Genomic DNA, 22,001 nt, shown 5'->3' on the forward strand with positions numbered 1-22,001 from the left:
TTCTCCTCTTGCAAAACAGTTGCAATAAGATTTACTATATGCTGGCATGTGGAAGAAGTTACTACACTTAGTTTAAAGGGATCTATCATTCTTTATGAAAATGAAGTCAAATTTCTGGGGTTGATTATTGACCACAAATTAACATGGGCCAGCCACATAAATGCCCTAAAAATTAATGTTAAAAAATCTTTGAATATTTTAAAGGTTGTTTCTGGATTTAGTTGGGGGCTGATAAGAAATCCCTTTTGAGGCTATATGACTCGCTGTGTTCCTCAAAGCTAGACCATGGCAGTCAGATTTAGTCCTCAGCTTGTAAAACCAAACTAAAGGAATTGGATGTTGTACAGAACATGGGGTTGAGAATATGCTCAGGGTCTTTTAGAACTTTCCTGTTGAAAGCATATACATATGTCGACACAGATCATCTTCCCCTTGATCTAAGAAGGCAAGAGCTAGGGTTGCAATACCTGGCTAGAATAAAAAGTGCTCCCAAAAATCCCTTTTTTCAAGTACCCAAGGAAACAGACTCGCGGAATTTCTCTGGTTCAGGAGCTTCTAAACCATTCCAAATTCGACTGAATGAGGATGTTAGGGATAACCATCTCAAATCCCAGAAAGTCCTGGAAGTATAGAAATTCCTGTATATTCTCCATGGCTTATTCTAGAAGCATTAGTATGCAAGAAATCATTTAACGAAAACGACTGCACTGAAGAAGAGATTAGGGAAAAATTCTTAGAGCACGACATTACCCATGCTAATAATGTGAAGATCTTTACAGATGGATCAAAGTCGGATAGTGGTGTTGGGTGTGCTGTTATCCTTGGTGATACAGCGTATACAGCTAAATTACCTGACTGTGCATCAATATTTACTGCCGAATAACAGCTGTAGTCTCTTCCCTGGATTTAGTTCTTCAAAGTCTGGACACTAATTTCGTCATACACTCTGATTCTAAAAGCACTTTAGAAGCTATTAAAAAATATAAAAGCTTTCATCTATTAATTCAAAAAGTTCAGAAGTCGCTTTTTCGTATATATTGTTTGTGTAAATCAGTCTCTTTCTGTTGGGTACCTTCTCACGTGGGGATTCACGGAAACGAGACTGCAGACAGGGAAGCGAAAGCTGCAAGTGTTTTACCAGAAACAACTTTCAGAAAAGTGCCTCATACAGACTTAAAAGGTCCTATTAGGTCTTATATATTAATTAAATGGCAAGAAAGGTGGACTTCTCTTCTCCTCTTTTTGCAAATAATAGTGAATATTGAAATATTAGTTAAAATATACTGCCGTGGCCTTCGTCATTCCAGCTTGACAGACGAACAGAGGTTAGTTTAACATGATTAAGGATTGGGCACACTTATTTAACCCATCAGTTTATTTTAGAAGGAAGCAGCCCACCGGTGTGTGCTTACTGTGACGAGATACTAACGGTGGAACATATTCTGATGGTTTGCCCCAGATATTTTAACCAAAGGGAATGATTTTTCCAGGGTAAATCCCTCTCGAATATCTTGGGAAATGAAGTAGATATTTCTGCTCTCATCTCCTTTTTAAAGTATATACAAATTTTTAATAACATTTAGTTAATTATTTATATATATCACGTACAGATTTTTAAAGACATTGAACTATTTTTAATGTATATATTACGCCATTCATTAAACTTCATATTTTTATTTTATTTATTGGTCACATCTAATTTTATTAATAATTTCTTTCACTAAGACGTTAATTCATTTACCATAATTCAATTTATTTAACCTTCATTACGGCGCTGACTGGCCTTATTAACCCCAGTGCCTCGGCTTTAGCCCTATAAATATCATACATTCATCCATCCCTTCTTATTCATGCCAAGTCCACAACCCAAGCGTATAAGCTGACGTTGTTGGACATTAAAGTGATAAAATTATTACAAAGATCAAACCCCACTTAAGCTTTAGTTATGGGAGAGAAGTACTATTTGATAAAGACCTATATAACATGACAGAAGAAGAAATTCTGGAAATGAGCCCAACTTCGGTTTGGAAAGTGAAAAAGGTTACTATTGTCAACATGATCATTTTAATCTTCGTAGAATCTGAATTACCTTCTCGTCATGTTTGAAAATGAAAGGGTAGGGATACATCCTTTACAGCAAAGACCAATGTAGAGCTATCATTGTTTGCAGTTTGGCCACTCATCAAAAAACTGTGAAAATGCTAAAATTTGTATAAATTGCTCTGGTGTCCATCATGATGATGAATGTAAGAGAAAAGCAAAATATAAATCCAATAAAAAAAATTGTGAAATATACAAATTGTCTGCACTAAATACAGCCAATGCAGAGCATATAAGTATTGGTTTTGCAAAAAGACAATTAGGACAACAACCTAAGAGCTATGCACCCTCTAATGTAGCAGGTGCATCAACCCCTATGGTAGTGGCCCAGCCATCTGGGTCATGTGCTTGGCCTGTTGAGGCTAAAGCGCAAAAGCCTCCAAGGAGGATAAGATGGGACCCAACCCAACCACCTTGGAAATGTCTCAGGCTGCATCTCTGCCTGATTTTATGGTGACTGAGGAGCAAAAGCACCAAAAGAGAAGTTTCCCCTCATCCTCTCCTCCATCAAATCGAATTAAACTTGCATCACTTAGTAATAACTACGAAGTACTAAGCTCGATGCAAGAACCCCAGCTTGAATTCAAGCACTTTGAAAAGATAGGAAACAAAATGGCACTAGTAAATTAGCAGATAATAAACCAAGCCTGTCAAGACTAGTCCTTTCCAAATCATCTCTTGATAATGCTCATAAACAGAAGAGAGTAAATGAGAAGGTTCCATCCAAAGGGACTTCCACCATGCCCAAAAAATAGTTTTCACGTCAATACTATAATGAAACTGTAGAGGTCTCAGGGCTCGAAGTGATGAGCTAAAGGTACTGCTCCATGGCCATAACCCAGGCATTGTGTGTCTCCAGGAAACTAAGCTTGGAAGCACACAATACAATCCTGGCTCAAATTAAAGCATATATAATTTTCCACCACCAATAGGAGATAGAGCTAAGGGAGGTGCAGCAATTATTGCGCATAAGTCGTTGCAACACTCCTCTCTATCAGTTATTACTAACCTCCAATCTGTAGCAGTAACTTTCATTTCAGACAAGCAAATTACAGTCTGTTCCATGTACCTTCCTCCTGATTTGGATTTCATTTATCAATCAACTTCCAACTCCTTGGAGATTTTAATACTCACAACCCCATTTGGAGTGGGAACATTGCAGATGCAAAAGGTAGGATGTTGGAGGCTATTATGGACGGTCATGATATCACTACTTAATAATGGAGCCATGATGTATCATAATATCTACTCTAGTACCTACTCGGCTACTAATCTGATCATTTGCTTATCAAGTTTTTTATTGATTATGAATGGTCAGTTAAATGAATATGGCGAATGGGAGGGACCACTTCCCAATTCGTATAAAATTGGTTAAGAATCAGCCATCTGAGTCACCTCCTAAATGGAAGGTAAATGAAGCGGGTCTGTGATGCAGCAGAATGTAAAATCATTTCCATCTATTTCAGAGGCATATAATTATTGTAATTACACTACCATCAACAGCGCAATTGCCTCTATTCCAACAACGAAAGGAAATCCCTCTAGACCAGCGGTTCCTTGGCGGAAGAATACCCGCAGCAGTATAGGAAAGATCATTAGAAAATGTTATAAAAAGTATAAGAGAAGTTGAACTACGCAAGCCAGTTATTTACCAACGTGCTGAGGCCAAGCAAAATAAATATTTGAAAAAGCAAAAAAAGAGTCGTGGATTTGCTTCATAAATGGCATTAGCTGCTCAAAAACACCATCCATACAATTAGGAAGAAAATAAAAAAAAAACTAAATGGCAAGTTTGTCCCTGAATCTGCCTACCCTAAGATAAACGGTGACCAGATAGGGTTGCAGAAAAATTAGGAGAACATTTCTCGAGAATATCGAGTAGTGAGAACTATTCTCGGGAATTCCAAGACATCAGAAATGCCCACATTTCTCTTGATTTTAAGGGACAATACTTTTGAACCATATAATGCAAAAAATAACACTGCGGGAACTCAAGATGCCTTACAGAATACCAAAGCATCAGCCTCTGGTGAAGATAAAATACTTTATGCAATGCTGAAGCATCTCCCAGAAAAGTCAAATAAATTTTTTCTAGATATGTTATGAAATCTGGGAAACTGGTATTATTCCTAAGAGCTGGAAATCATCATTAATCATTCCTATGAAGAAACCTTCTTTACCCAGCAGCTACAGACCAATAGCTCTCACCAGTTGTATTTGTAAGCTGATGGAAAAGATGATTAACACCAGACTTGTATAGCACTTGGAAACAAATAAATTGCTTTTTCCATTCCAGTTTGGCTTTACGAAAAGTAGATCTACTTTGGACCCCTTGCTCAGGCTCTCAAACCAAATGCAACAAGGTTTTGCAAAACATAGCAAAACAATAGGTGTTTTCTTTGATTTGGAAATTTGGAAAAGACATATGACACCGCATGGCGCTTTGGTATCATAAAAAAGTTGTATAAAATGGGCATTAAAGGAAAAATGATCAGATATGTGAATTCGTTTTTGTCAGAAAGAGTTGGTAATCATGTATCGCGACCTTTCTTACAAGAAGGGGGAGTTCCTCAGGGTGGTGTCCTTAGTCTCACCCTCTTTGCTATTGCCATTAATGATGTATTAGAGGCAGATCTTGTCTTTTTCAGCTTCAAGGTAACCATGGAGAAAATACTGAACGTGTCTTCCGATAAAGACCTTTCATCTAACGACCTGTATTGACGGTGTGTGTTTTTTATCATTTACGATACAATTTACGACAGTTTCTGGGAGACTTAAAAGAAATTAAAGCTTTTGGGGGCACATCCCAAAAAAAAGACACCTTTTCCCTGACAATTTATGTTGTGCCTAAGAAAGAGAAGTTTTATTTTGTAAGCACCCAAAGGATCATCCAAGCCTCTTCGCAGTTAACTCTGTTTGGCATATTACTGAAGCCAATAGAAGGCACTATATGGGACGTCTGTTCTAATATATACACTACATGGCCAAGGAGAGTTTTAAGAAGACATGGCTTTCTTAGTAAGAGGGCACGAGCCAACCAGTCCCAGTTTCACGAAATAAAATAATTTGTCATTTTGACATAGTATTTCAGGCAGGTGATAAAATTTTAAGACCACTCCTGCTTCTTTTGACTGTTTACCAGATTGGCAATGAGGTGTAAATCCCTCTCATAATAGTTTCCTCTCAAAACTTGACTTTTTTTTTTACATGTGTCACAAAGGCGTTGCTCTCAAATAGTATTATTCTGACTCCATTGATATTCATAGTTATATTTAAGGGAACATACTTGACAACCTCATTCATTTTGGTGAAATAATGAGTCACTGCCTAATGCTAGCTAATTGTGGTAAAAAGTTCTTCAAACAATATCAATATTCTTCTTTAAGAGTTCGGAGATTATTTTCCACCGTTTCTAAATTAATAACTGTGTATCTTGTCATTGTTGTGCTATTTATCTATTAAGCTTTGCTCTAACTTACTACTCTATTTATGAGAGATTTTGTTTCATGCTGATTCATTCAATGATATAAAAACAGCCCAATATTCTACATGGATACTAGGGGCCATCTGCCACTGCCTGCAAAGTGCTGGACTCTTTCCACAGCCTAAATAGAAACAGGCACTACGATCCTCAGAACAGCCGGTTACATTCAAAGGAATACCAGCGCCAGAAGATATGGATATAAATGCTAGCTGATCAGCATTATGAACGTTCTTCTATACTAACTGAGATTCATGTTGCTAGGAATATCTTGCTATCTGGCATCTGACCTTTAAATGGAAAGATGTAACAAGTGTTTTGGAAGCCAATATACACTATGTATATATATATAACATACACACACATATATATATATATAATATATATATTTATCCATATAGATATATATATATACATATATATATATATATATATATATATATCTATATATATATATATAATACATATATATATATATATATATATAACATATAGATATATATATATATATATATTATATATGTATGTATACATATGCACACACACACGGCATATGAACATTGTACAGGCAGACAGCAACTGGATGAAAGCAAAGCAAGAAAAGCATAGTACTAAACTCACGGGAAAATGGAATTCGTACTATTTGAAGCATTAGTTGGTTTGGTCATTAAATTATTCAAGGCATGCTTATACTGGTTACTTAAAACCACTATTGTATTTAACAATGGTATTTATTAAACGTGTATAAATAGCACGATTTTTCTATAGACCTGAAATCTGAAGAGGCTAAAAATATAGCTTTGCAATGCATAAGAGTTTATATGTGGATGTTCCTAAGATAATGTTTTCTCATAATATACTCTCAACTAAATGACAGAGTAGAAAAAACGGTTTTTCATTTATGTGCTAGAGTTTTTGTTGAGAAAAAGATTACTCTAATATTATAAAGAATATCCAACATCACTATTTTCGTTTGTTTTGAGAATTCAGATATGCTGGTCATTTCAGATGCTAAGAAAGAGTGTGAAATTTGAGAGATATCTATGTCATTGTCCGCGTCGACAATAAAATATATTATATCACAGGAATTCTGGAGACTGATAAGAACGATCACTCAGAAAACACCTGCATACTCGAAATCATCTCAAATTATCCGCCACATTACCCTGTTAAATGTCCACAATTGAATGAAGATGTACTCTCTCTTTATGCCGACACATTCAATAGCCTAAAGGGCGGGCTCACCTTGGTATCCTTCGGAGGGGCTGCTTGAGAGGCGTCCTCTTTGGCATCGTCATCATCCACGAGATCTAACTGCCCTTTGAAGAACAATTCCAGCTCTTGCTTCTCAACTTCTGGCTTGAGACGTTTGTTCTTAATGAGAATCTTCTTCTTGAGGAGACTAGGAGGCGGTAGAGCTGACCCTGGAACCAGCTGTTGAGTTTTAAAGTTGAAGATTAATACAAAATAAAAAAGAACCTTCGGAACAGAGATTGACATTTAATGTCTGTATCAAGATGCTAAGACCTCTTGTCTAAAAACAATACGACTTTAATATTGCTTGTTGTAGAGTTTTCTCTCTGTTAAGATTTCACAGTGATACTACATAAGAGTATAAAGAGCATAGAACTTATATTGAGCATCTCCCCTTACTTCTGTCGTACATATACTTAGTCAGAAAATTTAGCAAGCTAAGTCAGCGCAACAATTGACTGAAATGAAACAGGTTCGTTTTTTCCTGAAAACTTACGGGGTAATCAGGCAGTGGCTCCTTCATCAAGAGGTCTCCGAACAATTCGTCACAATATTTGGCGAGTTTGTATTGTTGCTTTTTACAGCAATGGTTCTCGAAAGAAAGGATGATAGGATATTCTGAAGTGACGAAGGCGCAGTCTCTGATGGCCATGATAGCTTCCTTGAACAAGATGTCAGTGCACATAGCTTTTCCGTGAGTGATGATGGGTTCTTCGTCTTCGCCTTTCCCATCCCAGCAATCAAGTTCAACACATCTGTCAATAAACTACCACTTGAACAGAATTCCATGGGAACTGAATTGAGTAACGAAGCCAGCATTCCCCATGATAAAGCGTGATTTGAATGTCCATGTGTGATGATGACAAGATGTCATTTTATAAACTTGCCTTGAAGTGCATGTCATGTATAGAAGAAAATTGCCATGCTTTCACGCTCAATATAAGAAAACACGTAATAGTATATACAAATCAACTACAGAGAATGAAAGCTGAATATATAATATACAAGTAACAAATAACAGAAACATTTTCACCTGCAGCCAGCGAGCAACGTTTGTCTGTACATCTCAGCAGTAGATTTACCGCCGAACTGTCTACCAGATAGATAGGTGTTATGAGATGAATTGATGTAATAATGAGAAAGAGGCTGGTCCATATCCTGATAGATATCCAGACGATCCAGGAAGACGGGTGCATTCTCATCGGACATAAGGTAAGCCAAGAAGCCATCTTTACTGAATCGCTCTGTTTGGAGAAGGAACAATCATGGAATTTCATAAGAAGTGGGAGAAATTTCATCATCTGGGAGAAAGCCCCTCATAAAATAAGCGCTGACAACACAATCTTAATGAGTTCCATATTGATCAATGCTGTGGATACCTTTGTAAACTGCGACGCACCGCTTCAACGGCTACAACGCGTAGCGTTTGCTATTTCCTACGAATAACACATGCAGAAAATTCAATGTATTTTCAACAGAAAATTATGATAAAAGATTGATGACAACCAGAAAAGACAGTAAGACAAAAATTCATACGTACTGTTATCAACGTTTTCCTTATTGGGCTCGTGAGCTGTGATGATTTCCAAACACCTCTTTTCATCATAAAGTGGATACAAGATTTCATTGAGATTGGGGTCCCTCTGCTTCTCGTTCATGAAAGTAACTAGCTGAGTTATGCTTAAAAATTCTGTCTTGGTACTGAAATTAGAGATAAGTTAAAGCTAGATGATGATGTGAAACATTCCGATAGAAAACGCTGATGCATACACTGTTAGTTCCGCCAAATCGCCAGATTAACTCATCCTTTCAGCTTCCTTTTCATACAGGAAAGGTAATCATGAACTGAAGCGATTACAGACTAATATCAATGTTTCTTGTCAGTTCAAGATTGATTATTTTTGAAATCATTTTCGAAAATTCAACAGACAAAAACAACTTCTGGAATTCTACATCTTAAGGGATCCATAGACGATACGACCGTCGGATGAGGTTCCATTCTGACTCCGGTATCCACTTTGCACAGAGTATGTAGATGTTTGGATTCACTTCAGTTTGATGAAACCTGGTCGAGTGAGTTCGTGGCCGCTTCGCTCAATGATGACTCCGTAGGCTGCGCTCTTGCAGCAGAAATTGGAAAACCCCAGCGAAAAAGGAGAACCTGCATTAAACTATGGTTGAAGAGAAATGAATGATCTCGCGATTGTTTATTTAATGAACTAAAACTTTACCCTGATGACGGGTTTAATTACCCTTGAATGGACGAGCAGTCCGACATGGAATCATGATATATGGTCTCCCCTCTTATAAAAAAAGAAGAAAAAAAAAAACACTTATAGAAGGCAATCAAAATCATTGCGAGAAGTTGCTGGACACACTTCGCTTCTGCGACACAAGTAGTTCTTTGGAGCATATAATCCCAGAGACATGTAAAGCAATTATTCAAGTTATGGAACACGAGTTTGCAAAGGTAAAAAGTAACTATGTTGCATACACAGCATGTTATCATAAACTTATTTTATGAACGGAAAATAACAATGTAGTTTAAACAATAGTACTAATACATACATATATACATACGCACACACACTCATGACGTGTGTGTATGTAGTTTAGCACTATTGTTTACATTACATTTTAATTTTCCGTACATAAAATAAAAGTTTATATTCTTAATAATATTTACATTTTCCTTGTAGACGTCGAGGCTTCGAGCTACCTGAACTAAAACGGAAGCCACGAACCTGGCAACGGCAGGTTGCGAGTTGGTCGGAGAGACCGACGGGCTCTGCCTACTTTTGGTCGCAGAACCCCATTGACAGTGAGGTTTACTTCCGGTTCAGATGACCGGATCCGGCGATCGTATCGTCTTTGGGGCCCTTTACACTTGCTTCCACAATACAATACATAGGTCTATGAACGTTCGAGTGAAAACTACTTTCAGTAGACAATGCTAAGATTTCTTAGAATTTGTAAAAATGAAAAGTTCAATAATTTTATTATTTAAATGACCTCCAAAACGCTATATTTGGATTGCACATTTCTCATGTGTAATAATTCCGAAACTGATCGATAACTTACATCTGGCTAAATAATTCGTCGATATCTGTTCTCGGGCAAATAGTGAAATATAATTTGTAGAACTTCTCAAACGTGAACGCTTCTTTTTCAATACTGTCGCCCTGAAAAAAAAAATGGTAAATTAGTGAGGGTAGTTTATAAAAAATAAATTGAGGTAATGTTACATGACAGGCAGAGTTTTTGAGCCCCTATTACATTTAAAAATACAGTCCCTAGTTGCAAGTGAAACAAATCGAACTCTTTGCCAAGGGGCATGTCATATTTGTTGGTTAATACATTTAATTAAGATGTCTGGAGAAACTTACTCTGAAGAAAAGTTACGAACACAAATCTTATATCACAAGGGTTCACCCACGGCTGCTGTTTGAAGCACATCACCAAGACTTCAAGCGCAGCGCGATACTCTTGAATTGTATTATTTAACAGACTATATACACTAGTAATCTTTGGCTATTGTCTGCTTAGGTGCAGAGAGCAAGAAAGGAGTCCAAAGCTTGACAACACAGTCTTTTGCCTTTCATAATAACATCAAAAGCAATTTCCGCTCACCTTTCCCGACGGCAATCCCATCTCCTCCAGACAAGAGTACACCATCTTTTCGGTCTTTCCTGAGGCAAATGTCCGCACCAGATTTTTGACAGGAATTTTACCATAGGAATCCACTGTCATCCCTAATCTCATCCAGCTGCGATTAATTGATTGGAGGGGAAAAATGACGAGAATTAGAAAATGAGACACTACCAGTGCTCAGTGGAACAAAAACTGTAAAATTGATTAAAGAAAATATATAACATTTTCAGAGGCAGAGGACTGATTCATCAGTTTGTTACGGTAATTGGCTATTGGAAAAGTTACTGAAAATTATATATTCTCTCCACTCTTTCTGATCTAGTTTTTTTGTCTTTTATGTTCCTTGTTAAACAAATCCTTACATCCCATCCTCCAGCTGAAGTGACAGTCCTGCAGAAGTATGGTTATGCTACTTGTACCCGGCCTTTTAGTTCAGCTCTCCTGAAATAGCCTGTGCATTTTCCATTCCTACTATTTACTCTAGTTCATGCGTAGCAAGCAGCAGTAGCGGCGGTAGTAATCACTGGCATTCACATAAATCAGTATACGTATATACGTATACATTAAACTATAGAAGACTTTATTTACTGAATAATAGCTACAATGATTATGACTAGCTTTATTGTTTATTGGATGGACAAAAGTTAGCTAGTATTCTAAACACTTCTTATTCAGGAGTAACAAAAGGAAATACCTTGACGTCACTAGGTGAACACAAAAGTCAGTAAAATAAGGTGACAACGTTATACAAAGAAAATGATGTCATAACACCTGCATTCTGAATAAACATTATGACAAATGTATTAACCAATAATGAAAACTACTAAAAGAAGAATTAAGAAGCATATGTACTGGGTAAACGATAAGCTGTCTACACTGCCATTTATTGTAACTAAGTTTCAGCAAATCAACCTCGACTCGTCGAAAGCTAAATCTTACGTTGAACTTAAACTTTGTTTTTCATTCTTAATGAATCTCGTACAAAACTGTTACTAAAGGCTAATAATTAAATTATCTTAACAAGGCTAATATTAGAAAGAGAAGACAAAAGGGAAAAAAGGCAAAGGGTAATAACGGTTGAGTGCTCATATGTGAAGCTTTATCATTCATCTCAGCTCTTCTAGACTAATTGCCTCATATGAAGCAGTTACCAAGAACAACTCGACAACAGCAGAAGGAGCAAAAAGAACTCACTGTTTTCTGAGGTTAGTTTTCGGACAGACGTTGCTGATCTTATTGTTGTTCGTTATACGTCTCATGCCTAGTTGCCATCGCTAAGCGTGTCAGCGCGAAACAACAAACAAACAAATATAAAAACCAAGATGCAGACAGGGCACATGTGCTCCAGTGAAAGCCACTGTATTGTTTATAACAAAATCATGCGGTTATTGCAGAAAGAAAATACAAACAATTAACATATAATCATACCGTTAGTAAGGCCAAACAAAGCAATAAAATTAGACTTTGATATATAATGAGCTTTTAACTTTTTCAAGAAAAGAGCCAGGAGAAGAAAACGCTAAAATTTCTCCAATAAATATTCAGCCACAAATATCACTTTATACCGACTTCATGACAATTCGAAAATGACTTACATCCATGAGGAACCATAACTGATAAACACATCTGCCCACCCAAGGTTCTGTTGTGCACAGGTATAATTCGGTAACTGTGGGTTTTTATATTTTTTATTTATTTATGTATTTATTTATTTTATTGCTGAGCTTTAAAGGATGGTGTGATAAGGTTTTCTGGTGCCGTCAATGGCAGCGCTTCACAGACTCCCCGGACTGGTCAACTTAACTACGTCTACAGCACACTATAACCGTAAACCTAATAATTAAAATGTCACAATAAAATATAAATTTAGGCCAGAGATCATTCAGCGCTGAAAGGGAAATTGAGATTAAAAGGTGTAACAGAAGGAAAACTTCGTATTTGTACTAGGAAGCAATTGTTAGAAGAAGGTGGAAAGTAAGATGGGAGAAATTATATGAACAAAGGTACGATAAAAGGAAAGAAATGGGCTGCCGCTAGGTGCCGAAGTACGCTTGCTTCAAAGAACCTAAAAAAATAATCTCAGCCTTCTTAGATGTAATCTCTTTTACTAAAGATTTCATTTGTAGAGATGATTTTAATCTATGGAAAAGTGGCTATTAATCGATATATGTGTTTGCGTTAATATCAAGGCATATGGAATACTTGTTTTGTTACAGACTTAAAATATAAATTTTTTTAAAGTCATTCTGCTCGCTTTTGGTGTATAATTTATTCATTCATAAGGTAACTTGAGATGCAAGAATGTGCATATATAATTTTATGTGATTTCTGTCAAGAATTTGTTAAAATAGAGATGTGAATGCTTAGTGTAACGTACTTATAGTTGGCAAAGAAATCTAACAAATCTTGGACTAGGAACAAATAATAATTGCAAAGGCGAATATTTGTCAAAATAATTTCATCGTCGCTACTCACTGTAGGTAGATCTTTGTTCCAGGTGGTTCATGTTGCCGCCACTCGAATAGTTGCGTCACCGTCACACAGGCTCTGCCCACCATTTATATTTATACCAGTGAATGCGTTTTAGTTACAGTAATAATTTAATATTTCTCTATTGACATTCTTTTTTGAGTGTTGAGAACAAATATTTATATAGAACTATTCTAATTTTTATGGTGGCATTGCAGGGAATATTAATATTATGACATTTTTTTCTTTTTTTTATTTAACATTTGAACTGAGGTTCAATATGAGATCTTTTGTCGAACGCATCGGAGGTGTGTAAACGGGTTTTGACAGTATTTTGCAACTGTTTCGCCGAAATTTGCCTCACGTGATATTTTCCTACAGTTTTGAAATATATGACAGATTTCACTCTTATGAACTGTATTACAGCCTCATTGTATGAAGTAATCGTGTTTTTGTATTGAAATAAGAGATAAATATAGAGCATGTTAGGTTAGCAGCTCATAAATTTTGAACGAAATCCTATACAGTCATGTCATATCACTTAAGAGCATAGCTGTACATCAGATATTAAGGTGGAATTGGGTTGATATCAAGTCCACTTACAAAACCCAAATCAATATCATATTATAGTTTTTGATTGTCGACTGCCTACCGCTGTATCTAAACCAAACGTGTAGGTTCGAATCCTGGCCCGGAAAGAGACACTAATCAATCATAATAACTTTTCGGCGTAAGATAATACCAAGGTATAGTGAAATAGATATTAAGTGATATGTATAGCTTTATTGTATATATGTATATATATATATATATATATATATATATATATATATATATATATATATATATATATATATATATATCTATATATATGTATATATATATATATATATATATATGTGTGTGTGTGTGTGTGTGTATATATATATATATATATATATATATATATATATATATATATATTATATATATATATATATATATATATATATATTATGTATATGCACTGAAACGTTTCGGCATATATCGTGCTTCTCTTTAAAGATTGCAAAGAGTTAACGTTTAGGAGGAAAGCAGGCCACTTACGAACGACATTCACTTCTTAATAAAGAGAGAGAGAGAGAGAGAGAGAGAGAGAGAGAGAGATGAGAGATGAGAGAGACGAGACAGAGGAGAGAGGAGAAGAGGTGGGAGAAGGAGGAGGAAAGAGTTTAGAGGAGGGTTTTATTTAGTTTGTGGCTGGATAATTCTCAAGTCCTCTTCTGATTTTTCTTCCCGATTCGCTCGCGAGGCTTCTTGAGAAGTCTGCTGCCAGCGGGGTTTCCACTTGAAAATAAATTAACACACTGTTCGTTTTCAAAATGACGGAGTGCCTTGTAGTTGTTAATATTCTTTTGTCGCCATCTATTTGAAGCATCGTTTTTCTAAAACGATGTCGCACTATGCTCAGTGGCATTACTTTTCAGTGATTTGCTTCTAAATCTTGTAAAATATACTGGTTGTCAATCCAATGTTATAATAATATGAACATTATAGTGAAAAAAAAATGGACAATAAAAAATTTGGTCTACATCAGAAAAAGGTGGCAATTTTACCGTGTACGTAGTATCCAGAACAAATCTGATCACTGGAAATGATAACAAATGTTGCGTAAATGGAGAATCAAACTCAGACAGGAAGAGGACGACAAGTACAAAAACAAACATTTTTAGACTGCCATGCAAGCAAACACATGCAATCTTCACGCATAATTTGCGATAAAAACATGCATAAGCTGAAACGAACACCAACAAAAAACTGCATTCCCAGAACCTATCACTTGTTATCTCTCATAACTTACTGTTTCTTTAAGCACGTCATTGGACAAACATTATTAGCTTTAACGTTGTGAAATATTTTTCTAAGGCCTTCTAACCATCTCTGTTGGAGAAACAAAGGATATCTCGTGAGAAAAGTACGGCTAAGCCGTTGTGATTCATTAATAACATATGTACATATGATCTTCCTCGAATCTTTCACCTACTCCATTCTCCAGGGAATAATAATTAAATCAACCTCCTCGCAGCTATTTTGCTTCAGCAACGATACCGAATAAAGGTGGAATCACTTTCTTGAACGTCATCCCAACTTGCTTTCTCAAAGAGCAACCTGAAAGTTATCTGCTAAAGTTTTTCTCAGGTGTCTTCCCAATTGATATACCGATCTTTAACCATAGCATAATTTCTTCCATCAAGTAATAATTTTATGTCTCCTTTAACCTACCATTTAAAAAATCGGATGATGAATGCATATATATATATATATATTAGACATAAACAATAAGAAATACATACAACACAAACAATTACAGACAAATACTTACATCCGCTTCGTCTTTTGTTTTACAAACTATATTTATATAGTTGATGTTGACATAATCTAATCCCGAGCATATAGCTAACATCTTGTCCTCTACATCCTGTCCGAATTTATTTAATAACCGATCTGCTAATTTCGGATCCTGTGGACAAAATAACAGTATAGAATAGTGGCAATATCAATAACAATAAGTTATATTATATATATATATATATATATATATATATATATATATAATATATATAATAATAAAATAATAATAATAATAATAATAATAATAATAATAATAATAATAATAAAATCCAAGCAAGGTGAGTAAAAGCCGGGAACAGTAAGTATCTTAGAGCACTTAGAATATGTAGTCTTGAATTCTTGGACGATGAGTTTAAAATTATTGACAAAATAGGAGATTCCTTAAGTTATTTTTCATGTTTTTTGGAATTGTGTAAAAATAAGGCAAAGAAGATATATTACAATCCAACCAAAGTTAATACAGAACTTAAGAATATTCTCTGCCTACCTTTTCACTTCAATTTCATATCTGCAATACCGATTCTAAAAACTATTGGTATAAATTTAGAATTTGAATATAACAATATTTTAAGAAATATGTTAACTAAAAATAATCCATTCAATTCAAACAATGTTGTATACACTATTCCATGTGAAGATTGCAATAACATTTATATTGGTCAAACATCAAAAGGACTAACAAAGAGATGTTCCCAACACAAATATGCTCTTCCTGGAGTCCTAGCATTTCATATCGTTGGCTAAAGAGAGGCCATGCCATTAACTGGGATAATTCGTCTATAATCTGCGAGGCCTGCGACTGTCAAAGCTGAATTCTTCTGAAAGTTGTGTTCATTGAATGAATTTAAACAACACCCAAGATTATCCCATGATCCTCTTTCCTTTTCCTTTCTGTTGGAAAATATGCTGGCCAAATCAAGAAACTGTAACACTGCCCACCACTACACAATTTTGTATATAAAGCTCAGTAAACTATGTTTGTATTCAGTGTAAGCTTGAAGATGTAGAATAAACTACGATAGTACTTGTTCCAAGTCCCAGTTTTCACTTGCCTTCTTACATGGATTTTATGATATTCTCAAGCACGTGGACTTTCGTACTACATTAAACACACACATATTTAGACACACACAAGGCCAAGCGAAGGGAAAAGTATCTTGTGCATAATGCTACACATTGTCTGATGTTTGCGACTTACTTTACTGTCGCATTTTCAAGGCTGAAACAATTACGGACACTAAAATAGTGCAACTTTACATTGAAAACATTCATGTAAATTATATTGAAAACACAAAAACACGGATAAAAAAAGATGAATAAAATAAAAAAACAGATTCAACTTGAATTTACAAAGGAACCCACCGGAGCAGTGGAAGTGAGGAGACTGAAAGGAGTTTCTATAGCATTAAATTAGGCTACAGACAATGGCTAAGGTGACAACTGGGTATTTAGAGTTCTAACTGTCTGTTTTATTAAAAGATATTCTAAAATGTTCAGTCCATTTCATTGTTCACTCCTCCAAATCTTGATATTCTATGTAGGTTTTACATATTGTCAAGTGATTTCTTATGTGCTTCTTTGCAAAAATTTTTATTTTTGATGTAATAAAGATCATAGGTGATTTATTTGTTTATTCTCTCATTCAGCGAAGAAAGAGACCTAACTTTATGGAATAAGGTGGAGTGAAGGCAGGAGTAAGAAGCTGCATCTACAAACTTACCGATTTATTCAGACAACAAACAGGCAAGTCAAAAGCTCTTGCAAGCAGAAATGTAGTGCTTGACACGAGAAAGACAAAACAAAGGTCAACAATCAACTGTGTTTGTTGAAGCATGGGAAGATGTACATAAATCGATGTACAAGACACGAGTGAATTTATGATACATATAGCTGAAATGTTGACTTTGTAATGCATGTGTTGATAGTGATACATTTAACACAACATTAATATGAATGATAAAATATGTACAAAAGATGTGTGATGTATGCTGTCTTTCTTTGTATATGCATTTGGCACAACTAGATGCATGTTGTGAGGAGATTAGCCGGCCACTTAAGATGGACAGTGTGTGTGTCCGTGTGAGACCCTACAGGACTCCCACTCTTGGAGACGCCTACGGTTGTGGGTTGGTGTATGGGAGGTATGTTGGCTTTAGGCATTTAATGGAGATCCATGTAGTTCTACCATCCTTTGTCATCTGGTAGGCCTTACTACGAGTCTGTTTTCTTTAAGCATTTGCAGCACACTTTTGACATCCTTAAGATGTTGCTTGAGACTAGGGCTAAATATGAGTATGTCATCGACACAGACCACGCAAAAAGGGAAGGTTGCCGAGCAGTTTGTCCATGAGTCTTTGGAAGGTTGCCCCTGCATTCCGAAGGTTGAAACAGCTGTAGGTGTCAAAGGGGCTGATGGTCAAGGCCTTTTCTATATCTTCCTTCGCTGCTGAAACTTGGAAGTATTCTTTCAGCAGGTCTATTTTGGTGAAGATCTTTGTTCCCTTCATTTGGTTGGTTATGTCTGCTATGTTTGGCGACAGGCATCTGTATGGCTTCATTTTGACATTTAGCCGCTAGTAGTCTCCACAAGGGCACCATGTTCCCTCAGGTTTTGGTACACGTGAAGGGGGGGATGCCCATCGGCCAGGGCTTTTTGGCATATTTCTGCATTCTCCTTTTTCCTGAACACTTGTTTGGCATAGGCGAGTTTCTCTGGGGCTAACTGTATGAAACATGAATGGACTGGGGTAATTCCGTTTCTAGTATGCAGTACTGGATGTTGTGTTTTGCTAGTTTGGTAAGTCGTGCTGCAGGGGTATTCGTTGAAAACCTCTTGGTAGTCTTGTAGAAGTCAGCATGTTTTTGGTGGTGGGGTAACTGCCGTGATGCGGCCATTCATCATCTCTGCTTTTGAAGTGACAATGTGGTGGTGAGTTGTTTGCACAGTTCTTGAGGAGATGATGCAAGAGTTGTTTTCAGGCTCATTTGTTTTGATGCCATGTCCACTAGCAGGCGGTATGCTTTTAGGAAGTCTGCTCCTAAAAGAGCCCTCATCATGTCTGCTGTGATGAAGGTCCAACTGTAATCTTTCCCGTTGAATGACACATTCATATTCAGCTTCCCGTACTTCTGAGTGCTGCTCTGCTGGTGGTGGGGGATATGTGGAGGTTGGTGGTTAGGGCGTGGTTGAGTTGTTTGTGTGGGCTGGCTGGCACAAATAAATGATTCCCTGGTGTTGATGAGGAAGTCTGTGTTTGATCTTTCTTCCCTGATAAAGAAACATGTGGAGCCCTTCCATTCGTATCTTGAAGACAGACAGTGGTAAGCAGGTGCAGTTTCTATTATAAGTCAACCAGTCTGCTCGCCGCTGATGTTTATATTTATTACATTTTTTTTACTTTTATTACATTTTTTTACTTTTTATCCAAATCTCTAATGGAAGAAACTCATTCCCACCAGTGGTTCCTCTTTCTTCTGTCTGGTCTTCCCCTGGATGAGTTGTATGGGGAGTCTCTGCTGGTGGGTGGAGGCGGCCGGTCCCTCTGAGTTGCTGTCGGATTCGGGTCGGTTGACTGCTGGGATCTTAATGCTGCTGCTGCTATTGGTGCTTTGCTGCTGCTGCTATTGGTGCTTGGGTAGGCTCCACCGTCTTGTGAGCTATGCGTAATGTATCAACCAATTTTAGGAATTCTTCGATAGTTAGAACTCTAAATACCCTGTTGTCATCTACGCAATTGTTTGTACCCCAATTTGATGCTTTAGAAAATTATCATTGATTTAAAGATTTTTCTTTTAGCCTCCTCATTTCCATCGCTCGGGTTGGTTCTTTTGTTTAAATTGATGTTGAAGCTATTTCTTTGTTTTTTATCTCATTTTTTTATTGATTATCTGTGTTCTTGTGTTTTCAATATAATCTATATAAATGTTTTCAAAGTAAAGTTGCATTATTATAGAGTCCAAAATTGTTTCAGCATTGGAAATGTGACTGCTACTGCTACAACTTGGAATTAGACACGTGTAGTTTATATAACCCTATTATATGACCTTTCAACTTTTGAACATTTAATATACAATAATCAGAGAAAAAGAATAATTTAATAACAGTATATATTCTCTTAAGTAACAGTAATTGGAAGTAACAGGTACCGGTATCGGTATCAGCTTTAAAAGTTAGTATTGGCCAAAAATGTGGTATCTGTGCATCCTAATATATATATATATATATATATATTATATATATATAATATATATATATATATATATATATATGAATTTCAGTCACTGCACCGTGATTCATATATATGCATTAAGCTACCAATGTTCTTTAATATCCAATTTGCTCTACTTCCAAATTCATATATGTTATCCGAAGGGGAATTTTTTAGTTGAAGGTAATTTCGTCCTCTCGTGGACGAAATTACCTTGTTTCAGCATTTTCAATGCTGAAACAATTTTGAACACTATAATATATGCATTAAGCTGCAAATGTCTTTTAATATTCAATCCACTCTTCCTCGGAATCAATATATTTTCATATGTGTTAACCGAAAGGGAAATTTTTAATTGATGATAATTTTGTCCTCTCGTGGACTCGAACCAGCGCACAAATGCGAAATCAGGTAAAGACGTCATTGAAGTCCTGATTTCTCCTCTATGCGCTGGTTGGAATCCATGAGAGGACGAAATTAATATCAACTAAAAAATTCCCCTTCGGATAACATATATGAATTTGGAAGTAGAGCAAATTGGATAATAAATGACATTTGTAGCTTAATGCATATATATGAATCGCAGTACAGTGACTGAAAATTCATTATATATATTCTATTATATATATATAATATATATATATATATAATATATACTATATTATATATAATAGATATATTATATATATATATATAATATATTAGGATGCAATGACACCACATTTTTGCCAATACTAACTTTTAAAGCTGATCCCGAGATACCGGTACCTGTTACCTCCAATTACTGTTACTCAAGAGAATATATATTGTTAGTAAATCATTCATTTTCTCTGGTTATTGTATATTAAAGGTTCAAAAGTTGAAAGGTCATATAATAGGGTTATATAAACTACACTTGTCTAATTCCAAGCTGTAGCAGTAGCAGTATAGTAACTCATTGCACCATTCACTTAAACTAAACCTGTACTGCACATGTTAAAATCATACACAACTCCAACAGAATAGCAATGACTCATTGTTGATAGAAATAAACATAACCACAGTTAATTAAAATTAGAATTACAATGATAAACTGTTAAATACACCGTACATTATTAAGATACCATCATTGTTTGAAAGATAAACAATGAACCTATATACAATGATATGCCTATATACAGTTTGTTTATTGGACTTTGTTAATACATAAAGGCAGTCCCCGGTTTACGATGATTTCGGCTTACGACGTTCTGTGGTTACAACACTTTTCAATTATTTTCATCAGAAATTATTTCTAGGTTTATGACACATGTTCCAAGGTTATGATGCAGATCCGATGGAAGAAATATGACTCCAAAAAAGCAAAATAATCAATATTTGAAGGTTTTTTTATGAATAACACAATAAAAATGCAGTTTACATAATTTTCAATACAACCAAAGCATAAAAGTAAGGTTTTCTTAGGATTATTGACGATTTTCGATGATGTTCCAGCTTATGAACGGATACTCCCGTCATAAACTGGGGACTTACTTTACTTTTTAGGAAGCCTAGAAGGGTTTTAAATTTATATACATATGGCAAAGGTATTGGCTGGTATCGGCCAGAAATTCACCGATACCGATACCACAAAAACTAGCCGATGCCACCAATACAAATACTTGAGCACATCTATATATATATATATATATATATATATATGTATAATATATAAAATAATATAGATAATTATATTATATCATATTATATATATATATATATATGTGTATATATATATATAATATAATATGTATGTATGTATATATATATAAGCCTATATATGTATATATTTTAAGGCTATCATACATGTGATTGTCCTAAGCATAACTAACCACTTCACATAATCAAGTTTTTTTGTGTGAAAAGTTATGACTTAGAATGATAATTACGTAACGTTAAAATAGATATTCTTTACTATGTGACAACACCTCCGATTTCAACGAGAATGGCTAGCATGAAATAAGAAATACTATTTTGACAGTAAAATATACATATATGCAGAAGCCAGGTACTATGTCGTACCTCTAAGTAAATGGGGATACAATCCACAATGAAGTAAAATCCTCTTGTAGTTTAAAAGATATATATTTTAAACTTACAAGAGGATTTTACTTCATTGTGGATTGTATCCCCATATACATATAAAAAAAATATATATAAAATATATAGATATAGATATATAGTATATATAATAATATATATATATATATCCCCCCCCAGTAATATATATATATATATATATATATATATAATATATATACATATACAATATATATACATATATATATATATATCTATATCTATATATATATATATATATATATATATATATATAATGTATATATTATTAATTTATAAGTATATATATATAGTATATATATATTATTATAAATATAATATATATAATATAATAATATGTATATATATTT

General features: G+C 35.1%; 1 protein-coding gene across 14 annotated transcripts in view; it reads right to left on the bottom strand.

Moving 5' to 3' along the window:
- The window catches only part of LOC135207246 (1-phosphatidylinositol 4,5-bisphosphate phosphodiesterase-like), a 712,917-nt gene that overhangs the window by 124,372 nt on the left and 566,544 nt on the right, over nucleotides 1-22,001 (bottom strand). For 12 of the 14 annotated variants that reach the window (XR_010312938.1, XM_064238892.1, XM_064238890.1 and 9 more), the window contains 8 exons: nucleotides 15,318-15,455; nucleotides 11,681-11,760; nucleotides 10,466-10,601; nucleotides 9,917-10,017; nucleotides 8,376-8,536; nucleotides 7,869-8,079; nucleotides 7,332-7,590; nucleotides 6,827-7,015 (listed from right to left, as the gene is read on the bottom strand). Coding sequence is in view for 13 of the 14 variants with exons in the window: in XM_064238892.1 (XP_064094962.1) it covers nucleotides 6,827-7,015; nucleotides 7,332-7,590; nucleotides 7,869-8,079; nucleotides 8,376-8,536; nucleotides 9,917-10,017; nucleotides 10,466-10,601; nucleotides 11,681-11,760; nucleotides 15,318-15,455 (1,275 nt within the window). In the remaining variant the exon portion in view is untranslated. Of the gene's footprint in view, nucleotides 1-6,826; nucleotides 7,016-7,331; nucleotides 7,591-7,868; nucleotides 8,080-8,375; nucleotides 8,537-9,916; nucleotides 10,018-10,465; nucleotides 10,602-11,680; nucleotides 11,761-14,795; nucleotides 14,876-15,317; nucleotides 15,456-22,001 lie in introns of all 14 variants that reach the window. The other 2 variants (XM_064238895.1, XM_064238893.1) reach the window with 1 other exon arrangement.

This window comes from Macrobrachium nipponense, chromosome 32, assembly GCF_015104395.2.
Source record: "Macrobrachium nipponense isolate FS-2020 chromosome 32, ASM1510439v2, whole genome shotgun sequence".
Taxonomy (NCBI): Eukaryota; Metazoa; Arthropoda; class Malacostraca; order Decapoda; family Palaemonidae; genus Macrobrachium; species Macrobrachium nipponense.